Source organism: Paramormyrops kingsleyae, chromosome 23, assembly GCF_048594095.1.
Source record: "Paramormyrops kingsleyae isolate MSU_618 chromosome 23, PKINGS_0.4, whole genome shotgun sequence".
NCBI lineage: Eukaryota > Metazoa > Chordata > Actinopteri > Osteoglossiformes > Mormyridae > Paramormyrops > Paramormyrops kingsleyae.
This window is the reverse complement of record NC_132819.1, coordinates 21,930,004-21,952,929: the sequence shown is the minus strand read 5'-3', so window position 1 is coordinate 21,952,929 and position 22,926 is coordinate 21,930,004. Positions and strand designations below refer to the sequence as shown.

At 42.0% G+C, this 22,926-nt stretch overlaps 2 protein-coding genes across 2 annotated transcripts; both read right to left on the bottom strand.

Annotated features, from left to right (window-relative positions):
* Positions 1–805: 805 nt before the first annotated feature.
* On the bottom strand, positions 806–10,829 carry LOC111846934 (sodium-dependent neutral amino acid transporter B(0)AT1-like). The gene is made up of 12 exons (XM_072705496.1): positions 10,552–10,829; positions 9,506–9,646; positions 9,008–9,145; positions 7,169–7,350; positions 6,950–7,060; positions 6,671–6,783; positions 6,423–6,551; positions 5,967–6,123; positions 3,847–4,051; positions 3,586–3,745; positions 3,017–3,179; positions 806–2,484 (listed from the first exon to the last, which is right to left on the bottom strand). Exons 1-12 carry the CDS (start codon positions 10,748–10,750, stop codon positions 2,281–2,283), a joined length of 1,902 nt encoding a protein of 633 aa, XP_072561597.1. The 5' UTR covers positions 10,751–10,829; the 3' UTR covers positions 806–2,280.
* A 2,686-nt stretch (positions 10,830–13,515) lies between these two features.
* On the bottom strand, positions 13,516–22,376 carry slc6a19a.2 (solute carrier family 6 member 19a, tandem duplicate 2). The gene is made up of 12 exons (XM_023817674.2): positions 22,112–22,376; positions 19,622–19,762; positions 19,305–19,442; positions 19,032–19,213; positions 18,842–18,952; positions 16,749–16,861; positions 16,469–16,597; positions 16,179–16,335; positions 15,643–15,847; positions 15,347–15,506; positions 15,067–15,229; positions 13,516–14,711 (listed from the first exon to the last, which is right to left on the bottom strand). Exons 1-12 carry the CDS (start codon positions 22,308–22,310, stop codon positions 14,505–14,507), a joined length of 1,905 nt encoding a protein of 634 aa, XP_023673442.1. The 5' UTR covers positions 22,311–22,376; the 3' UTR covers positions 13,516–14,504.
* Between the last annotated feature and the right edge of the window lie 550 nt (positions 22,377–22,926).

The window sequence follows — 22,926 nt, the reverse complement described above, 5'->3', positions numbered from 1 at the left end:
AACTACACCCCCCCCCCCCCACCCAGAAAACTTGTGCATTCATTACTAAGGAATTGTGGACCATCAGCAGTATTAATGTGACAGACAAGCATAAATAATAATTAATTACTCAAGTGGAACATTGTTGCCATCAGCCAATGGCAACACGAAAACTTTTTTTTAAATCATCTTTCGGTCTTAAACCCAGTACTTGATCCTGTTAGATTTTTCAGGGTACAAATGGCATGATGTTTCTCAGCCATTTTCTCTATATGTGGTTCAATACACAAAGCTAATTAATATTAATGAAGTTACTAATTTACATGCAATCATTGAGTGAAGGTGGGATTCAAGTCTCCAATCATATGCTAACCAATGAGCCATATGCTGTCTAGTTCTAGTTTGAAATATTGAAATAAATTTTCAAGCATTCAGTTCTGACTTTCCTTTCACCTTTCACTTTCTCAACTCTGTACATTCATCTAACTTCGGGTGAGCAGATAATCCATGAGGACCTTTTGAGCTACTTCAGATTTTACAAACTACTTTAAAACTGAAAAGTGTTGGCTAAATAGTTCAGTTCTTCTCGTGCTTTGACTGGTTGGTTTCCTTGATTGAAAGACTCATCCAGCAGTTTCACATTAACATTAGTGACACATGCATGATTACCGGAGACTGACCAATCAGCACACAGCAAGATCTCGGCGCTTAAGTGAAATCTATGTCCATTTAATTGAAATGGTAGTTTACAAATTCTGTCTTAGCTCATAGCTTATCTGTCACCCTAGCTAAATGGAATAACAAAAGGTGGGATAGACAAACTAAACACAGAGAACTTCAAAGAATTTATTTTTAAAAATGCATGAGGTTACATTTAGAACTTAGAATCTAATAACCAATCAAGCTTCCTCCAGTGAATAGTCTTTCTTGCCCACCCTATCATATTCATTGTCTTTTAGTTTCTGGCCGCTGAGGCAATAAAAGTCACCTGAGCCACACCCCCTTTGTGTCTCTGACATCAATCACCTCAAACCCTCTTACCAACCAATCAGAGATTTCCAGCAGTTCCACCCACATATAGTAGCTTGGACAGAAAATGGGTACAATGCAGTTTCCTATTGCAATCCATCCAAAATTAAATATGGTAACAGCTGAGATATAAAAAATATTTTCGGTATAAAAAATGCTTGTATGCCTTTTTTAAATACAGCACATCTTTATGCCTTATACAGTAATTTTGTTGCTTCTATTGTTCAAGTAACTAAATAGCACTGACAGTCAGAGACAGAACGTTCAGGTTCAGGAAGTACATATCCTGACCAAGATTTTGTTTCAACCAACCAGTTGAGTATAAAGTGTCACATTCACAGAGTCTGGATTTGTCCTTTCTGGACCTGAACTTTCCATCTCTGCTGACAGTAAATATATTTATTTAATTATGTTGCTGGTTATAGTTCACATTGTATATTATATACATTTCTGCATATTTTGTGATGAAAGGTTACAAGAAACACAACAGAGTGTATGTTTTTTTTTTTTTTTAAAGTGAATAGTCAGTATGATATTTAAAATTATGTATTTAGGTATTATTAAATATATATGCATAATTTTGCTATTTTAGCAAATAGTTAAGGTTAAACATGCCACATTTTATAATTTAACATTTTTAATACAAAGCAAAAACTTTTTCTACCCCATAATGTTATCATGTGTTTGGTTATTTTCATTGCCTTTTAAGTTGAAGTTTAAATTTACAGTACAGCCATCAAGCATGATTCATGCCTTAATGTGTTTGTAAAACATAAATGCTTGTGTGTGTAATAGTCTTACCAAATTACTGAGGTATTCATTAAGCAAAGGTATCATGTTCAGATCGCACAGGACCTATTAACTGATGTAACATTGGCTGTACATGTTTATGTCTTAGTGAATCAATAGTAAAAATGTTATTCTAAGTTATCCTTTGGATGGTGACACTGGAAGTCTGTCTTGTGCACTTGGTTTAAATTATAACTAAATTACAGATTTCCCTTCCCTTACATTGAATTCCGCTCATAAACAATGTGACGTCCAGGTGCACAGGAGTTTCTCTATTGGCTTGAACATATTTGTAATTATATTTTACGTTTAAAAACTGGCTTCCCTGAGTTTGAAACTCATGCTGTCATCTGTGAGTCCATGGCTCAGTTGTCAAGGCTCAGCCTCAATGTGGAAGATTATCGATCAAAAAAAAAAAAAAAAAACAGACAAAGCTCAACAATTTTGTATTACGCAGTCTTCCTTTGAAAGTGTCTTCAGTGTTCATTTTTCTATCATTTCTATTCTGGCAGAGATGGTGGTGACTTCCTTGGTCTTGAATTCCTGACTTGCATTCTTTCTGGAATTCCTGATGAATTTGAAGACAGCCACACAAGGGACAGCAAGACTGGGTAATCCGGCTAAGAGGAATATTATAACGTAGATCCAATTTGGGTAATGCGTCTCTGCCAGAGTCGGGAAGTTCTTCTGCAAAGATTTGAAAGAAATTTAGTAATAGGTCAGTTATTAATTTCCGTACATGGAACTGTGTTGATGCTTGATGTTCTGGGGAGAGAAGCTGTCCTAGACATTCGGTCATATGCCTCTTAATGACCAGGATACGCCCTGAGAGAAGCGTCGTTAGGTAATTTCGTCACTGTGTGTACATCACAGTGCGCTTACACATACCTACATGGTATAGCCTACTGTTTTACATGACTTATTTTTTTTTAAGTAGAAAGAGTACATGCTAAAATAACGATTAAAATACGGTATTATGAGGGTGAGTAATTGTGACAGACATTAAAGATCTGACAGTTGACTACAAGTAAGGGATATTTTTAAATCCCTTCATTGATGCATAATGGAGATTCGTAAGGTATGCCCCTGCTAATCCACTTCAACAGACTGCAAGTCGTATCGTGTAGCTCAATAGAGCTTGGTGCCAGACGTAGGCCTGACATATATGTGATTACTGCCAACCACCATTCACACGGAACCTGACTCCAGTAACACGTACCGATGCTGGATCCCAAGTCTTGTAGATCAGTGTCTCCCTGACTTTGGTGATGAAGTAAAAGAGGAAGATGATTAGCATGATCAATGGGCTGATGACCCTCCATGTTGCCTGCCAGAAGATGTTGGGTTTATGGCCAATCATGAACTCAACGTCCTCGTTGAACCTGCAAAGAAAAAACATTCAGTGTTCTTCAGAGGACTGGCGTCCAAGGAGTCCCACTTGTGCCCTACATTGCCTTGGATTGTGTCTGACTTTGCTCAGGATAAGCATTTGGATGATGTAGAGGTGGAAAATGTTGCCCGATGTGATGGTTCTTCAAGGATATTTGGAGGGGTGGAAAAATACATAGACTGTCATAGGCTATCCTAGGCTATAGCTTAGAGCCCTGGCAAATATCAGAGCCCCATCCCACCACAGGAAAAATGGAATGGTTAGTCAAACTGGCAACACCTGAGTGTCTGTGCTAATGTCAGCCAAGGTCCCCCAGATAAGTTAATCTGCCCCTATATGTTGGCTACAGTTGAAAAATATTGATGAAACCATGAGTATCTACAGCAGTCTTGACCCACCTGTCTATCCCATAGATGTAAACCACAGACACCATCTCGCAGAACGCGATGATCAGTAATGGGATAGAACCAGCAAAGCTGTCAAACAGAGCCAGCCAGTAGTTACCGGACCTCTGCACAAATATCACAGCTATGATGAAGGAGACCAGACACGTCAGACCTGGAACACAGACATAACACTTGCCATTTTTTCCAGTCACAATCCAAATATTGCCTAATAATAATGAGAAGTGTCATTAAATATTCTTTCAGGGTAGATACCTGTAAATACCTCCTTCGGCCAATTTTTAGGAAAGACTTTGAGGTCCTGCAGGGGTGCAACCACACCCTCCATGTTGCCGAACATGGTGGACAACCCCAGACAGAAGAGCATGATGAAGAAGAGGATGGACCACAGTGGAGAAAATGGCATCTTGGTGATGGCCTCTGTGAAGACGATAAAGGCCAGACCGGTGCCCTCCACACCCTAAGAGAACGACAGATGTCCTCAAACTAGCATCCAATAGAATACTGCATACCTTGAGTTTATTAAATAATTAGCAACTGAAATCTGCTCATTTCCATAAGATGACATGCTTACAATTCATTAAGGCTGCAATACCTAAAACAAAATGGAGACGGTCAAATACAATCAAATACAATCTATAAATATTCATCCATCCATCCATCCATCCATCCATCATCTGCCCTTTATTGGGGTTTCGGGTTGCAGGGGCAGCAGTCTAAGCAGGGACTCCCAGACCTCCCTCTCACCAACCACCTCCTCCAGTTCCAGGGAAATATCAAGGCATTCCCAGACCAATCCAGAGATGTAATCTCTCCAGCCTGTGCTAGGTCTGCCCCGGGGTCTCCTCCCGATTGGATGTGCCCAAGAAAACCTCCCTAGGGAGGCGTCCAGGAGGCATCTTAGATAGATGCCCAAGCCACCTAAACCTGTTTCTTTCAATGTGGAGGAGGAGCGTCTCTGCTTTGAGCTCCTCCAGAACGGCCAAGTTCCTCGCTTCAAAGCTGAGTCCAGACATTCTGAAAACTCATTTCTGACGCTTGTATCCATTATCTCATTCTTTCGGACCCTACCCAAAGCTCATGACCATAAATGACGGTAAGAACTTAGATCAACCGTTACATCGATAGCTTTGTCTTCCAGCTCAACTCTTGCTTAACCACAACAGAATGATACAGTGTCAACATCACTAATGTAAAACTATTTAAAAAAAAATATTTTCTCACCCTGACCTCTTAGGGGCTCCGTAGTAATATATTATTAATCTCGAACAAATATAGATGAGAAAAGGTTTCCAGAACTATCAATATTTATTGTTTTGAGCTGAACAAATTGAAAAGACAACGTTTAAATACATGCCACCTACTGGACATACCCAATCATCTTGCACATGCGCAGTCAATGCACAAGGTTTCCGCTAGACATAAAAATCTGGGCTACATGCGCAAGAACCGCAGCCATCCGCAGCCATCCGCAGCCAGCCGCAGCCAGCCGCAGCCATCCGCAGCCAGCCGCAGCCAGCCGCAGCCATCCGCAGCCAGCCGCAGCCATCCGCAGCCATCCGCAGCCATCCGCAGCCATCCGCAGCCAGCCGCAGCCATCCGCAGCCATCCGCAGCCATCCGCAGCCAGCCGCAGCCATCCGCAGCCAGCCGCAGCCATCCGCAGCCAGCCGCAGCCATCCGCAGCCATCCGCAGCCAGCCGCAGCCATCCGCAGCCATCCGCAGCCATCCGCAGCCAGCCGCAGCCATCCGCAGCCATCCGCAGCCATCCGCAGCCAGCCGCAGCCATCCGCAGCCATCCGCAGCCATCCGCAGCCAGCCGCAGCCATCCGCAGCCATCCGCAGCCAGCCGCAGCCATCCGCAGCCAGCCGCAGCCATCCGCAGCCATCCGCAGCCAGCCGCAGCCATCCGCAGCCATCCGCAGCCATCCGCAGCCAGCCCCTTATGACGATATTTATGTCACGTCCCTTCGTCCTCAACTGAAAGTGGAGTATGAATTGGCCTTCAGTCTGGCAGCTCACCTATGGACTAATTTGACAACATAGCTCCTATGAAGGTGCACCAACCTCTCTACTATGGCAAGGAGGTGACTCATCGTGGGGCAATCTATTAATAATAGATTTCAAATAAAATGAAGGGCGTGGCCATCTTTTATATTTTTAAACAGACAAAATCAGTCCAGCAGACTAAGAAATCTATATATATTTTTATTATGAGAAATATTTCTTGACAAAATGACCCTTTTCCATAAAAGTAATATCTAAACTAGGAAATATTTTGCACAGAAATTCTGAACCTCATATATACCAGTGAAGTTAGGTTAGAGATGAAACAAGGTTTTGGTTTGAGGGGAAACATTCAGGACAGACTGTACCTCACTGAGAAAGACCTGCATATCACAACTCCTCAGGGTCAGATTCTGAATGGTCTGTGGATGTGTGCTGTTGAATTTATGTAGAGCTTCTGTATAATTATTTTCTGTGATGGCTCCCTCAGGAAGACCAAATGCATTCATCAGCTCCAGAATATTTCTAGAAAAAAAAATATTATCCTCATGAGACCTAGATTTGTTTCCAGGTTGTGTATTGGTTTAGAAAAACTGATAAAAGAAGTGTTGCATTGCAGGGATTTAATGTTTTATGTAAAATATACAGTACATATAAATTATACAGGTTTTGCAGACTTGCTGTGTTTTGCTCACTTTCACTACATTTATGTCTAAACCACATTTCGAAGCATGAAGCCTCACTGTCTAGCTCTTCCTGAACTTCGTCAGTGGAAACCAGTTAATTAACCAATGGGAAGTGGGTTCTTTATGACGGACACTTACTTGCTGAAGCAGTCGCCATACTTCTCAGTGGCACGGAAGCCGATGATGGAGTAGATGACAGTGGCAGAGTAAACGGATGTCAAGCCATTGATCAGTGAAATAATCACAGCATCCTGTTCACAGTTGTTGCTGGGAAACAAAGATATTGACCAATTGTGTGATTCCAAATGATATGTTGTGAATGGGACTTTAATGCCCCATGAAGAATCTTACTTCAACCTGTAGCAAAGCTCAGTGTCATAACTTACTGTACTGAGTTGTAGCTGGAGAAGGAGATGAGACCCCCAAAAGCCAAGGAGAATGAGTAGAAGACCTGGGCTCCAGCATCTAGCCAGGTCGCTGGGTTCGCCAGCTCTTTCAGCTGAACAGGATAAACACAAAGGAATTAAGTCCTTGTGAAAGAGACTTAGACGTAAGAAGGGGGGAACATTTTGCACCACCCCCCCGAGAAATTTCCCAAACTTCCCAATGGTCAGTCATGTTTGCAATCATGAATGGAAATGTCTGAGAAGTCTCAGTGGACTTACATTTGGAGTGAAGAGGAACTTTATCCCGTTTAAAGACCCTTTTAGGGTCAATCCTCTTATCAGGAAGATGGTGATTACCACATACGGCAGGGACGAGGTCACATACACAGCCTGAGGAGAGAGTGAGAGGAGAGTGAGTGGTTTAAACCAGAATGTCAGCTCACTAATTTCACAGGCTATATCTGGTTTGGTTGTTAGACTTGGAGATGGGAGCCCTACCTTGCCAGTGGTCTCGATGCCCCTGATGCAGCAGACATAGAGCACAGTCCAGGCACATATCAGGCACAGGACCAACCACCACTGCAGGCCCCCAGAATCCTCTATGGCTGTTGAGATATTGAGGGTCTCCCGGTACCAGAAGTAATCCACTGGGGAGCTCCTGGCGCACTCTGACACCAGGCCTGCAGGGGGCAGTGCACAGACTTTAATCCAACTAATCTAACTAATAGCGTTAGAAGGTGAGCATTCCATGTAATACTGGGCACACACTTGTGACTGAAATTCAATTCAATTCAATTCAATTCTTTTTTATTGTCATGTGTTCAATGAAATGCTTGCTTGCATGTGCTCCTGCAGACAGTGAACATAGACAACAAGACGGATAGACAACAGGACAACAAGTGAATGTAATGATAAAGTGAATTATAAATAAGTATATAAATAAGACCAGAATCCCAGGAATAAATAGAGACAGAGACAGAAATATACACTCACCTAAAGGAATATTAGGAACACCATACTAATACGGTGTTTGACCCCCTTTCGCCTTCAGAACTGCCTTAATTCTACGTGGCATTGATTCAACAAGGTGCTGAAAGCATTCTTTAGAAATGTTGGCCCATATTGATAGGATAGCATCTTGCAGTTGATGGAGATTTGTGGGATGCACATCCAGGGCACGAAGCTCCCGTTCCACCACATCTCAAAGATGCTCTATTTGGTTGAGATCTGGTGACTGTGGGGGCCATTTTAGTACAGTGAACTCATTGTCATGTTCAAGAAACCAATTTGAAATGATTCGAGCTTTGTGACATGGTGCATTATCCTGCTGGAAGTAGCCATCAGAGGATGGGTACATGGTGGTCATAAAGGGATGGACATGGTCAGAAACAATGCTCAGGTAGGCCGTGGCATTTAAACGATGCCCAATTGGCACTAAGGGGCCTAAAGTGTGCCAAGAAAACATCCCCCACACCATTACACCACCACCACCAGCCTGCACAGTGGTAACAATGCATGATGGATCCATGTTCTCATTCTGTTTACGCCAAATTCTGACTCTACCATTTGAATGTCTCAACAGAAATCGAGACTCATCAGACCAGGCAACATTTTTCCAGTCTTCAACTGTCCAATTTTGGTGAGCTTGTGCAAATTGTAGCCTCTTTTTCCTATTTGTAGTGGAGATGAGTGGTACCCGGTGGGGTCTTCTGCTGTTGTAGCCCATCCGCCTCAAGGTTGTGCGTGTTGTGGCTTCACAAATGCTTTGCTGCATACCTCGGTTGTAACGAGTGGTTATTTCAGCCAAAGTTGCTCTTCTATCAGCTTGAATCAGTCGGCCCATTCTCCTCTGACCTCTAGCATCAACAAGGCATTTTCGCCCACAGGACTGCCGCATACTGGATGTTTTTCCCTTTGCACACCATTCTTTGTAAACCTTAGAAATGGTTGTGCGTGAAAATCCCAGTAACTGAGCAGATTGTGAAATACTCAGACCGGCCCGTCTGGCACCAACAACCATGCCACGCTCAAAATTGCTTAAATCACCTTTCTTTCCCATTCTGACATTCAGTTTGGAGTTCAGGAGATTGTCTTGACCAGGACCACACCCCTAAATGCATTGAAGCAACTGCCATGTGATTGGTTGATTAGATAATTGCATTAATGAGAAATTGAACAGGTGTTCCTAATAATCCTTTAGGTGAGTGTATGTGTGGGTAGCAGTGGAGGTGATACAAGGTTACTGATTATTCATGAGTCTGCAGTTGGGTAGAAATGGTGCATCAGCATCATTCAGGAGAACAAAAAAAACAGCTTCTCTCAGATGATCTTGATTACCTGTCCGGTTCATGTTGACAGGACACTGCGCCCAAGGTAGTGGCTCCTGGAAGGAGTTAAAGAAGTACCACATGACCCAGGCGATGATGGTGTTGTAGTACATTCCAACCAGGAAGGAGACAAACATGGATGCAATACCTGCGAGGTACAAACATTTTTAAGCACATCAGCAGGAAGTAGAGGAAGCTTTGTTTTGGTCAAACTCATACGTTAATTACTTTGGTGAGTACAGAGTTCTCAATTCATTGGCCCTGATTGGATAAGCAAAGCCAGATAGAGATTCTCAAGTGCTGAGATGTTCAGTGCTTACAGATTAGCTGTACATATAAAATGTATGATATGTTTCTCGTTGGTTATTGGTTAGAAGACTAACTTGACGGACTTGATGGACAGGTAGACAGAATGCTCAGAAGTGTCATTTACAAAGAAGTACAGGAACAGAACGAGATCTCATTTTAGATAAAAGTAGTTTACTGCTACTAACACGTTACTACCCACCGATGCCAGTTAAATATGGACTAATGGCTGACCAGACCCCCACGCTGCCCTTCCTGAGTCGCTGGCCGATGGCAAACTCCAGGTGCAGCAGGGGGATTCCCTCCAGGACCAGCAGGATCAGGAACGGGATCATGAACGCGCCTGGGAACAGGTAGAAAGCCAAATTCACCAAGAGAAACAACACTTCTCTGAGTCTGCTGACCAGCTGAGCAGATGGATTTAGGTTCCAGTCTCATGCTTGGGGACTCCTTTCTCCCTGCTATGACAGTGTTAGTTTAAGCATCTCTTTGCTCTTCGCTGAGTGGTGACTGGATGTTTTAGTTTTTTATGGGGATAACCATTCTTAAGAGTCACAAGTAATTGTGCTGTTTATGGCTATAATTTAGCATCCAAAAGGTTGTTGGTTCAAGTCCCAGGAGGCATTTGTGTAATAAGGAGTAAACAATCATCTTGACACAGAATGTATATTCCTACCTGTGTAGAATCGCTGCTTAGGCTGAATATTTACAGTGTTAATAGCGGGGTCTCACCACATCTTGATGAGTGGTTATGGAAGATGGATGGATGGATGGATGGATTGCAGGTTCAGGTACCATTAATTATAACCACTTTTTGTGGTCAGACTCATACCATCCAAACTTAAAGATAATCACTAGAAATCAACCACATTGATTATGGAATGATACGAGCTTTTTAAGCAAAAGTATTGTTTCTATGTCGCAAACAAAACAAGATGTTGTTGTTGTACATGTGGATAACCAGCCGTTGAGTGATATTGGTTGAGGAGGTCATGATCTAACCAAATTATTAATAATCAACAGCTGTTGGCTAATGTGTCCTTTTGGGCTTCCCTTTCAAAGCTCTCCTCCATTTTTCTGTTCTGTTGAATTGTTATTGCAGTCTATTGACACATACAGTAAGAGTCGCTACCGTTATAGTTCCTTAAAATGGGGCATTTAACCAGAAAAGTTTTCGTTTTCCAGACCAAACACCATTTTCTATCATTTTGAGCATTTCATACACCATATTGAAAGTTCCCTTCCTACCTCCTCCATGACTCTGGCACAGGTAGGGGAATCTCCAGACGTTACCCAGACCCACACAGAAGCCCACACAGGTCAGCATGTACTGAGCCTTATTGTCCCATTTGGGTCTGTCCCCAGCCTCCTCCACCTCCATCTTCTCCAGCTCCTGGTGGGACGGGATCCGCTCCTCCAGACCTGGGTTGGGCAGCTGTAGCTTCATGGTTCCTGGGGATCTCCTGCTGCAGAAGGTGATGGTTACCTGCCTCACTCGGCGCCGATGTCACTCTGAGTGGGAATGCGGAGCCCCTCTGTATTTATAGTGACCTTTAGCACCTAGACTACACCCCCCCCCCCCCCATCATGTGTGAATGACCGTAAGAATCTGTAAAAGGCCAGTAAGGAATTGTGGTTCATCAGCAGAATCGAAGAGCTACAGTCACAGACAAACGGATAATAATTAATTGATTTTGGAGACGAACAAGAGAACAAAATCTTCCACTGTGAGGGAATTTCATCCATACTTCTTTACGGTGGTAACAGTTGTGGGCAAAACACCTCAGTGAGCTACCAGAATGCAGAGAGGTTTGTTTGTGTTTCCTTTCATTCGTGCTTTAGTTGGGTTTCAGAAAAGTGCATTATGAGTGGAAACTTGTAAACTCTTGTTTTTGTAAACACATTCCCCTAGTCCTTTGCTGAGATATAATACCTCAGATGGAGACACAGGAAATCAAACCATGAGAAAACCATTTTTTGAATTTGATTTAATTTCTGATTAAATGTGATACCCTAGTCGTTAAATCTTCACAACCCAGGCCAGATTTCCATCCTGATATACTAGCAACAGGACTAAAGAGTGACATTTCCTGGTAAATTCCAAGTAGGTGGAAGAACTGAAGTTCTCGCATCCTCAGCACAATAACTTGAATATATGAATAATAGAAGTTTGGGGGATTGTTTCCATTTAGATGATTCCAAAAAATATATATAATTGGTCCTCAAATGAGTATTTATAGACTCAGAGACCATGGCAGCTTCTACTCATGCCATCCAATCTTCATTTCTTCTCCAAATCATCTCCTCCTGTTTTCCTCTTCATGATGTCCAGATGGAGGGGGTGGAGTTTCAGAAATGTTTTTATTTTTTTAAATATTAAAATAATGGGCTGGTTATTATCTCCCACTCTTGACTGATTTGTTGACATGCCCTGATACTGAGCTAATTTGCTTGTTCCTTTGCCCAATCGATTGCTGCAAATATTTGACAGCTGAAGGTGGAAGCTGTGCAGACCAGATGTGAGGCAGAGGGTTTGGAGCCCCGTTTGGGATTAAACCAATTAAGACGCTACAATGATAAGACATGAAGGTCTCAGTTTACGGGTTAAGGTGAGGTGTGGTGTCATGGGGGTTTGTAACAACATATTATGTAACAACACATTATGTATTAACATTGCGTTATGTAATAACTCGACAAAATGTAACAAATTTATAGACTACTTTATAATTTGATATTGCAACATTACCCTATTATCATCATCATCATCAGTTATTACCATCATTCAATTTGTTACATTCTTTTAAGTTATGTATAATGTAGCATTATTACACAATACATTGTACAAGGTAACCTGCTACATTAAGAAAAACCATGTTAATTTGAACTGATAGAAACAGCTTAATTTCCTTTTTATTCTTTATTAATGATTCCTTCAGTCTTGTTGACATTCTTCACCATTGTACAAAATGAAAGCATAGTCAGGATATGAATAAACCATCAAATCCATATTTCTGTTTGAGTTCATCTTCAGCCATCCTGATCCAATTTTATGTGAACTTGATTAGTCTGCTCATATTGACTAGCCTGTGAAGTAGAGTTTGAGGAGGATTTGAACGGGAAACAGGAACCGCTGCGATGACTCTTTGATGGTGCAGGTATGGTGCAGTTTTAAAAGACTGATTAGATGAAAATTCACAGTGTTTCCTAGTGGGAGAGGATGGGGATTTGAAACCTGATCACCTGCTTGAATAATCGGCAGGTCTTTGTACTTGAACACTGATATCTCCGGACACGTGGACATGGGACTCAATTAATGTGACTTTATGACATCATAAATAACGTGAGATTTTCACTTCTGGATCCCAACCCAGCTGCTGCTAGACAAACAAAGGAGCAGAAGGTTCAGGTTCAGATCCAGACCAAGATTTTAACCAACTCAGTTGAGCGAATGTAACTCTTTACACTCAGCTGGTTGGATGAAACAAAATCTTGGTCTGGATTTATACTTTCTGAACCTAAACTTATCACCTCTGCAGAGAAGATTTGGACAATCATGACAAAACACAGATTTTTGCTGCTCAGTAATAAAACACTTTGTTGGTGGCAAAAAATGTGATCTTAGATTATAAAATAGTATCCGAATTACTGTTTGAATTTTGTTGACTTTTCATGGTTGTGTTGATTGCCTTTCTATCCCCCCCTCGCCCCTAAGAAGGAAGCTTCCCCCCCAATAGACATGGTCCAGCCCTTGTCACATGGTCTTGTGCAAAGTAGACGCATGAAGATAGCATGCATACATGCCAAACGACTCCTAAATTTACCATACTTACTACTGTTCTGACCTCAAACCATGCAGCTCGAAACTGCTGAGGCAACCATGAGATTAACCTCCAGTTTCGTAATATTCACTAAAAAGGTGAGGATATAACAGTAACTTGGTAATGATTAACCCTAAAACATTTAAACGAGCCTCAGGTTCTTGTTCATTATCATCCAGTACTGGTAAGTTGGTAAATTGGCTCCCTGTCAGTGTGGCGTCTCTGTGTCTGTAGCGACCTTTAGCACAAAGACCAGAGGACTCATTTACAGCCAGTCAACAGCATTAAAGAAGAAACAATTTGTGAAAAAGATCTTGATTTACAATTTAGAGAAACTAAACAAAAGGAAGCTTTTTCTATACTTATAAAGAAAATGAAGTACCAAAGTCAGTGATTGTTTTTAGCAAATGGTTTTAATTCACATTAACAAGGATGTATTAATATAAGAGGTGAAATGAGGAGGTAGGGTGTTAGCTCTGTTGCCTCATATTGCTGGGACCTGGGTTTGAGTCTCTGCCGTAACTCCATGTGTGTGGAGTTTGCATGTTCTCCCCCTGTCATCGTGGGATTTCCTCCAGGTGCTCTGGTTTCTCACCACCATCCAAAGACATTCTGAGGTTAATTGGAGTTACCAAGTTGCCCATAGGCATGAATGGTGCGTAAGTGTGCCCATCCTGGGTTGTGCTCTGGACCAGCTCCAACCCTGACCCTGAATAGGACAAGTGGGTATAGGAGATGGATGGGATAGATGTAGTTTAGGATTGAAGTTGGTGCACATCTCTGATTAGGCACCAGGCCATTGCTACACACTAAAAAGGCAACTTAAAGAGCCAGTCACCGGTTTTTTAGGGTCTTTGGAAAATGAACCCCCCCACCCCTGTAGTAGGGGCCGGTCTTCTTTTCAATCTTATGTCCATCAAACAGTGCCAGGACAGCAGTGGGCAACAGTGTTGGCTCATCTTAGCTACAAAAACTACTTCAGAATGACAGAAAAGTAACAATGTAAATAATCAACATAATATACTCCATGGAAAAGTCCAAATAGTTCTTTAAATTGAACTAAACTATAACAGAAGAAGATAAACAGAAAATTTTAGGTACAGCAATAACGTATGGTCTATGTTTAGTCTTTATCTATCTTTCCATCGTGTTATAAAAATACTCAAAATGAGTAATAAGCATGTGACACAGTTTACCAAAATAAAAGCCTCGTTAAAATCAGCCGCTAATGAATAAATCCGCAGTAAATTTTCCTTTGTTATTGTGTGAATTTCTGTGACTTTTTAAACTTCCTGTGAACCCATTCTGTTCCGATGACAAGTCTCTGAAAACACTCCAGTCTCCTTTTGGCTATCGAGCCTCACTAAGACATTCAGCTGGTTTCTATGGGTCCGAGCTCATCTGTACTTTATCAGAGATGGTGCTGATAGAGTCTGATTTGTGCTCATTGCTCCTCGAGCAGCAGCGCCTCCTGATGAATTTAAACAAGGCTGTGGCGGGAATCACTGTGCTGGGAACCCCGGCCAGGATGACGATTATTGCGTAGATCCAGCCTGGATACGGAATCTTCTCCTGGGTGGGAAAGCTTGGCTGAAAATAAACAAAAGTAATTCAGCACTGATTCGCCAAACATCGTGATAGACTTTGGCAAGTTTTTATCTCAATTTGGTGTTTCTGTCTATGTATATTCTATTTATGTTGCAAAAAAAAATTTAGCAACAGAATTATCATTAGGAAAAATGCAAAATATATGTATTTAACTTTATTTGCCTTAATTTGTAGATACCAGCCGGTCAGTTGACACTAAAAAAAATAGCTAGTTATGATAAAAATTATTATGATTTTCATTAGTAACACATTTGTACAAAATGGATTTTCGCTGATTAATTTCATAGGCTAAGAGACCAAAGATAGCATGACTTTGAAACGCTGCTGTTGCACATACCGAATCAGGGTTCCAGACAATGTAGGTGAGTTCTGCACTGACTTTGGTGATGAAGTAGAAGAGGAAGATGACCAGCATGATCAATGGGCTGATGACCCTCCATGTCGACTGCCAGAAGATGTTGGGCTTGTGGCCAATCATGAACTTGATGTCCTCATTGAACCTTAGGGAACACAAACACAAAAAAATGATTGTTTTTCCATAGCATTTGTATCCCTCAGTGCAGCTAGTTACGATTGAACAGAATCTTTATCTGGAGTTAGAAGTGGGCTGGACTTACCTGTCTATCCCGTAGATGTAAACCACAGACACCATCTCGCAGAACGCGATGATCAGTAATGGGATAGAACCAGCAAAGCTGTCAAACAGAGCCAGCCAGTAGTTACCGGACCTCTGCACAAATATCACGGCTATGATGAAGGAGACCAGACATATTGAACCTGGAACATATATATGAAAACATAATAAGGTTAAACATTCATAATTGGATTTGTGATTCTGTTTGAAAGGATGTATGAGAATAAAGCTGAAGTACTAAACATTGCATGGATGTTCACTGGGTTTTGGGACACTCACCTGTGATGGCTTCCTTGGGCCACTTTTTGGGAATGATTTTGAGGTCTTGCAGAGGCACTAGCACGCCCTCAATGTTGCCGAACATAGACGACAGCCCCAGACAGAAGAGCATGATGAAGAAGAGGATGGACCACAGTGGAGAGACTGGCATCTTGGTGATGGCCTCTGTGAAGACGATGAAGGCCAGACCGGTGCCCTCGACACCCTAAGGGTGCAACACCAGAGTGCTAATATTATACACTGCTGACTTTGTTGTGAACCCAATGGATGCATTGTAATTTAGCTAGATATGCTATTTATATAGAATGCTATTTCTGCATTAAAAAAATAAAAATTTCTACGTAAAGTAATAATATTCATTGAAGAAAAAGTTTCAGCCTCATTCATTTTCTACAATACCACTTATCATATGAAACAGGCTAATTTCAATTCTGGACCAAAAATTTTAATGAAACACAGGGGTATGAAATGGTACAGACCAGAATAAGCAGTTACAAGATGGGTGAACACATGATCTCAAAACGTTGTTATTGTACCTCACTTAGGAATGTGTTCAAGTCACATGTCTTCAGGTTCAGAGTTTGAATAATATCTGGAGACGTCATGTTGTGATACTGCAGAACTTCACTATAGTTACTTTGCGTGATGCTTCCCTCAGGAAGATCAAATGTGTTCATCAATGCCAATATATTCCTAGAAAAGACAGATAAAGAGAGCAGGATATTAAATACATTTAAATGTGATACGACCTGATCTCCCGCATTGTTCTATTAGTCTAATTAAACTGCAAAGCTGCTCTATCCTCATCACAAACAAAGACACGTACCCGCCAAGACAGTCATCAAATCGTTCGGTGGCACGGAATCCAATGATGGAATAGATGACGGTGGCAGCGTAGATTGAGGTGAAGCCATTTATTATGGAAATAATGACCGCGTCCTGCTCACAGTTGTTACTGTACAAAAGAATGACTCCATAATATTAACATGCCATCCCTACATTACCACAATCTCTACATGTATTCTTTAGATGACATTTCCATCCTTTTGTATAACTGCATTACTTGAAATGTGATTCATGTTCATAGCCTCATCATGATAACTTACTGCACTGAGTTGTAGCTGGAGAAGGAGATGAGACCCCCAAAGGCCAAGGAGAATGAGTAGAACACCTGGGCTCCAGCATCTAGCCAGGTAGCTGGGTTCGCCAGCTCAGCTACCTGGATGGATTGAGGAGCAGCATATAAGCATGAAGGTAGCGCTTAAGAAATGAAATGGAATGACAAGCAGGCTTTTACTCGCCAGCGAGAACAATCTGCTGCATAAAGATGCCACAAGCTTGTTCATTCTGTCACGCTACTGTCAGGGTCGGTGCCCGTCTGGCCCTGTCCCATTTGTTTTATCCCTGTTTGGCCAGCAGGTGTCACTGACCATCCTGTTCCCTCTGTCTTATAGTCCTATGTCCCTAGTGTGTTTCCCTGCTCCCTGGTCTGAGCGAGTGGCTCAGATGCTGAATCCCTCCTGTCATCAGTTCAAGGCTGACCAGAGGCCAGCCTCACCTGTTATTTAAAATGTATTGGTTTTCTGTTTTCCTCTGCGCCTGTGATTGTCTTTGCTTTATGTTCTTGTTTTAGGTTTACTTCCTTGTTTAATTTTGTTCTGCTAACTTATATTCTTAGTCTTTCCTAGTGTTGTTAACCCTTAGTGTTTGTTAAGGTTTCCCAGTTTTTGTGTTTGTTAGTTGTAATTTATTCCACCTGCTTCTTGTTGTCTCATGCCTGTACTGATTGGTTGATTTTGTTATGGTTCACACCTGCCCCTTGTTAGCCTTGTTATCTGTATGTATTTCAGTGCCTGTTCTTGTTCTGTTTGTTGTTGGTTCGTTGTGTCTAACACTAAGGGTTAATTAGTCCCGATGACCAACCCATGGGCATCTTTATGCATATTTATGTCAGCCAATCATGGAGAGTGGGTGGGATTAGAACAAATGAAAAAGTTCGACCTAGGAACCCTGCACAGGTGGTGCCTCAAAATGGCGATTACCACAGTGATTATGCATCACATGATGTCATATGCTGTCAATTTTGTCTGAAGATACAACCAGCTTAACTGTTGAAATCTACAAAGAAATCATCTAGTTTTCCTTGGCTAAATGGACGTTCAAGTGAGCAGATGACTTCTTATCATGTTATGTAATCAGTTGTCATCATTTAACATTCTCTTATTCTTCACTAGATGTACCTCGGTGCCTTGTGTCATCTAATCTCCAAATGATGAGATACCAAGGTCTACAAAAGTTGGGTTTCCAATTTCTACATCCATGTATCCTCTGCAGGGCCATGGCAAGTCTAGCTGGAGCCTCCTGACACAAGCACAAGACACAAGGCGGGGCGACACTCTGGATAGGGTGCCAGTCCATCCACAGACTCACTATAGACGCACTATAGGTAATTTAGAGATGCCTAACAAGAGGAGAACTCTGCTCAAACGGGACTGGGGGAGGAATCCAACCTGCCCCACCCCCCTAAGGGTTAGCACTGGGGCTGTAGTACTGGGGTACAGTCTCCAGGCATTTTTCTGTTGGTTTAGATTTGTCTTGGACTAGTTCGTTTTCGCACTCAGACTTGTCTTTAACTTGGCCATTGGTCTTGGCAAATATTCTAATTGGTTTCGACCGAGTCCAGTTGCCTTTTAAAATATATGTTTTAATTCTCAAGTAACTCCTCCTTTAAAACAAAATACTTTAAAAGAAAATGGACATTGGTGTAGTTCATTCAAAATCCATCTGGAAAAGGGCATTAACATTGGCTGGCTGGTAATCAATCATATACCTGCCAAAACTCATCTTTGTGATGAATCCATGCTCATCATTTGCATTTTGGCCAAAAACATGCCGCATCTCTAGCATATATTGAGATATACTGTGTCTCTAGCATCACACAAAAATTACAAACAGGTAAGTAAGTAGTCTCAAAGAGGACTCTTTTTTTCTCTCTCTCTTGACCGTCTCTGTCATTTGAACCTCTTTGGACTCAGTCTTGACTTGGTCTCAACTAGTCCTGGTCTTGGACTTGACAAAGGTGGTCTAGCCTAGAGCTCTAGGTTTCAGTTAAACTTTGTTGTTGTGTCCCATGCTGAACTTTTTTTTTTTTGTTCTATGCATATAAAATACCATAAAATGAATACAGGGAAAAACTTACATCTGGAGTGAAGAGGAACTTTATTCCATCCACTGAACCTTTCAGAGTCAGTCCTCTAACCAGGAAGATGGTGAGGACCACATATGGCAGTGTGGAGGTCACATACACAGCCTGAGGAGAAGGGCATGTGTTTGAAACAATTATATCAGACCTGTGTGTGATTCTTAGGCTTTTGAGATGGGAGCCCTACCTTGCCAGTGGTCTCGATGCCCCTGATGCAGCAGACATAGAGCACAGTCCAGGCACATATCAGGCACAGGACCATCCACCACTGCAGGCCCCCAGAATCCTCTATGACTTTTGAAGTATTGAGGGTCTCCCGGTACCAGAAGTAATCCACTGGGGAGCTCCTGGCGCACTCTGACACCAGGCCTGCAGGGGGCGACATTCATGCTGTTTGCATGTTTTTACAACCGAATAAAAATGAACCCATTGTTCTTAAACCAGTATTGTAATACTGCACCTGTTTTGTTTTCATTGATAGGACATTGGCTCCATGGCAGCGGCTCCTGGAAGGAGTTGAAGAAGTACCACATGACCCAGGCGATGATGGTGTTGTAATACAGTCCAACCAGGAAGGAGACGAACATGGATGCGATTCCTGTGTGCCATAAAGTTCAGGAATTGCTGACGTAGTTTCAAGCATCGTTTATCAGATTGTGCATGTCTTCGGACTTTGGAACAAAAATGGGGAGCAATCTGCCCAAAATCTGAGAGTGAGGGCAGCCCAAACCCTTAAGATATGAGGCATCATAGCTGGCTTGGACATGCTGGACTCACCCACACCGGTGAGGTAGGGATGAATGGCCGTCCAGACCCCCACGCTGCCACTCCTGAGTCGCTGGCCGATGGCAAACTCCAGGTGCAGCAGGGGGATTCCCTCCAGGACCAGCAGGATCAGGAACGGGATCATGAACGCACCTGGGAACCGATATTGAGTTAAACTCAATGGCTGGTATTTCATTGCACTGTAGGTGAAGGTGTAAATTCTTTCAGGATAACGTCAGTAATGATTCTTCTGCATGCTGTGCTTATCAGCTATTTAAGCTATCTATATTCACAGGATACCATTGCATAATGTTTGTCAAGGTCATCATATCTGTACAGGAACTTGTGTGCTCGCTAGCATTTGCAGAGATCTTCTGGCTGAAAATCTTCTGGGTACTAATGCATGGGAACCTTGAATTAGATGAAACCACGGTAAAACTCTGGGTTCTTCCATGGAGAACACAGTAATGTCTGAATGTAAATGGTATTTTGTGGGTAGAGAGTTTCCCTTTTCCTGTCTTTTACTGTCTTCCAGCAAGGGACAGATCAGATAAAGCATGTTAAGGGGACACTTAGGACAGAATTTGTAAACTGACCTTTCATTTAAAAGGACCTAGATTTCACTTAAGCACTGAATTCTTGCTGTGTGCTGATTGGTCAGACACAACGCATGTGTGACTAGCGTTAATGTGAAATAGCTGGATGAGTCTTACAATCAAGGAAACAAACAAGTAAAAGCACAAGAAGAACCGGACTATTTATCCAAGCAGAGGAGCCTTTCAGTTTGTTGCTTAAAGCAGCTCAAACTGTCCTCACTGACATGCATTATCTGGTTACCATAATGGTTACCACACAGTTACTGTATATATAATAAAGGGTTTTCCCCATCAAGCAGATAAAAATGGCTCTGGATACTGATTACCCTGGGAGCACTGCTGAACCCAGAGATTTAATCCTGAGATTTTAATCTCAAAATATACCCTCCGCTGGAGGTGAAGTGAGACAAGTAAGTGTACAAGCTGCATTTGAAAGCTGGCTGCTGTCACTAAGAAGAACTTCACTGCAGCCTGGCAGTGTGTCTAAACCCGCAATAAATGTTAACATGTGTTTAACGTGCTCTTAATATGTTATTATGAAGAATAACAAAAGAAAAAGTTCATATAAGGCAAAATCCATCCATTATAGAGGCATGCATACAGATTGAAATTTGTATTACAAATGAGATTTAAATTAAATATGCTTTATTTGGTATAAAATTTGTTTTTGTTTTTGAAACTTAGAGACTTAGAGATACAAGAAAAGACTTTAAAGTTCATAGTGGTTTGGTCATGAGTGTCATGATATGACATTAATTGCCTGGTTGGTCCACACTAGGACTAGTAAACTAACAATTGAGGGGTAGGTTTAGTCTATGATAGAGAGTACCAAGGATCCTGCCTGGGCTTTCAAAGCCAGGCTCCCATTGCAGCAGTAAGTGTCCCTGTTTACATCGCAGTGCATTACAGACCACTTCTGATGCCCTGTACTACATCAAAATGCATTACAGACCACTTCTGATGTCCTTGACTATACCAAAATGCATTACAGACCACTTCTGATGTCCTTGACTAAATCAAAATGCATTACAGACCACTTCTGATGCCCTTTACTACATCAAAATGCATTACAGACCACTTCTGATGCCCTTGACTACACCAAAATGCATTACAGACCACTTCTGATGTCCTTGACTACATCAAAATGCATTACAGACCACTTCTGATGCCCTTGACTACATCAAAATGCATTACAGACCACTTCTGATGCCCTTGACTATATCAAAATGCATTACAGACCACTTCTGATGCCCTGTACTACATCAAAATGCATTACAGACCACTTCTGATGTCCTTGACTACATCAAAATGCATTACAGACCACTTCTGATGTCCTTGACTACATCAAAATGCATTGCAGACCACTTCTGATGCCCTTGACTATGTCACAGTGTATTACAGACCACATCTGATGCCCTTGACTACATCTCAGTGCCGTTTGCTAATTGATTTCACTCCAGTGAACATTGCTTCCTTCCTCAAACATCTGCTTCCTGCCTGAAAATTTAATAATTGCGTTCTGCAGGCTGTAACAAATCTTCATACTCGCATAATTAATTGAGAGAAAAAAAACTGCAGCACTCAGTCATGGCACATGTGACACTTTTAAACATTTAGAGGTGTGTCAAAATGGGCTTATCGGTTCTTCGAAAAAGGGTGCTGGGTGATTTACTGTCTAATCGTTCTGTGCTAATAGCCACAATGTTTGCGCACGCCATAAAAATGGGTAATGGAAAACACGATGCGGAGAACATGAAGTACACAAGTATTTGCAGATGTGTAACCTCCTGTAAAGGGTTAATGCCAGGCAGCATTATTTTCCTGTTTGTATACATTGATGCCGTTGTACCATCTTCGCTTCTCAGTAAAACCTCCTTATTGCTCATTAACAACATTCCCATCTTACCTCCTCCGTGACTCTGGCACAGGTAGGGGAATCTCCAGACGTTACCCAGACCCACACAGAAGCCCACACAGGTCAGCATGTACTGAGCCTTATTGTCCCATTTGGGTCTGTCCCCAGCCTCCTCCACCTCCATCTTCTCCAGCTCCTGGTGGGACGGGATCCGCTCCTCCAGACCTGGGTTGGGCAGCTGCAGCTTCATGGTTCCTGGGGATCTCCTGGTGCAGAAGGTGATGGTTACCTGCCTCACTCGGCGCCGATGTCACTCTGACTGCGAGTGCAAAGTCACTGTGTATTTATAGTGACCTTTAGCATCTGACTCCCCCCCCCCCCACCATCTTTACATTTTTATTTATCTCCATAATCACTTTTTTGTAGCTTGTCAGCAGGACACTGAATAGGAAGGTGAGCGCTGATTATGGATGTGACCAGGCTTCTATTTCTTACCAAATGGCTTTTCTATAAAAACCAATTGCTTGATAAGAATTTTGTGTGCCTGGTTATATGGGGGCGTTTAGAACAGGCGAATATGCAGAATCATCCTGTGTTAATTAGATGCTTATCAACATCTTCCTCTCTTTCCTTTGGGTTGGTTTTAACTCCCAACAGCCCACGATATGCCGTTACAACCCTGTAATGAGGAGAATAGACGAGTGATATTGCTCAAGCTGTGAAATGTAATAATGCTTATTGCCGAAGGGTAATAACTAATACATGTCACCAAAATATAACACATCATTATTGATTTCAGTAGCTCTTGTAAAATGAAATGATACATAGACTTGGCTCCTTGTTACTATAAACACAAACAAATAAGA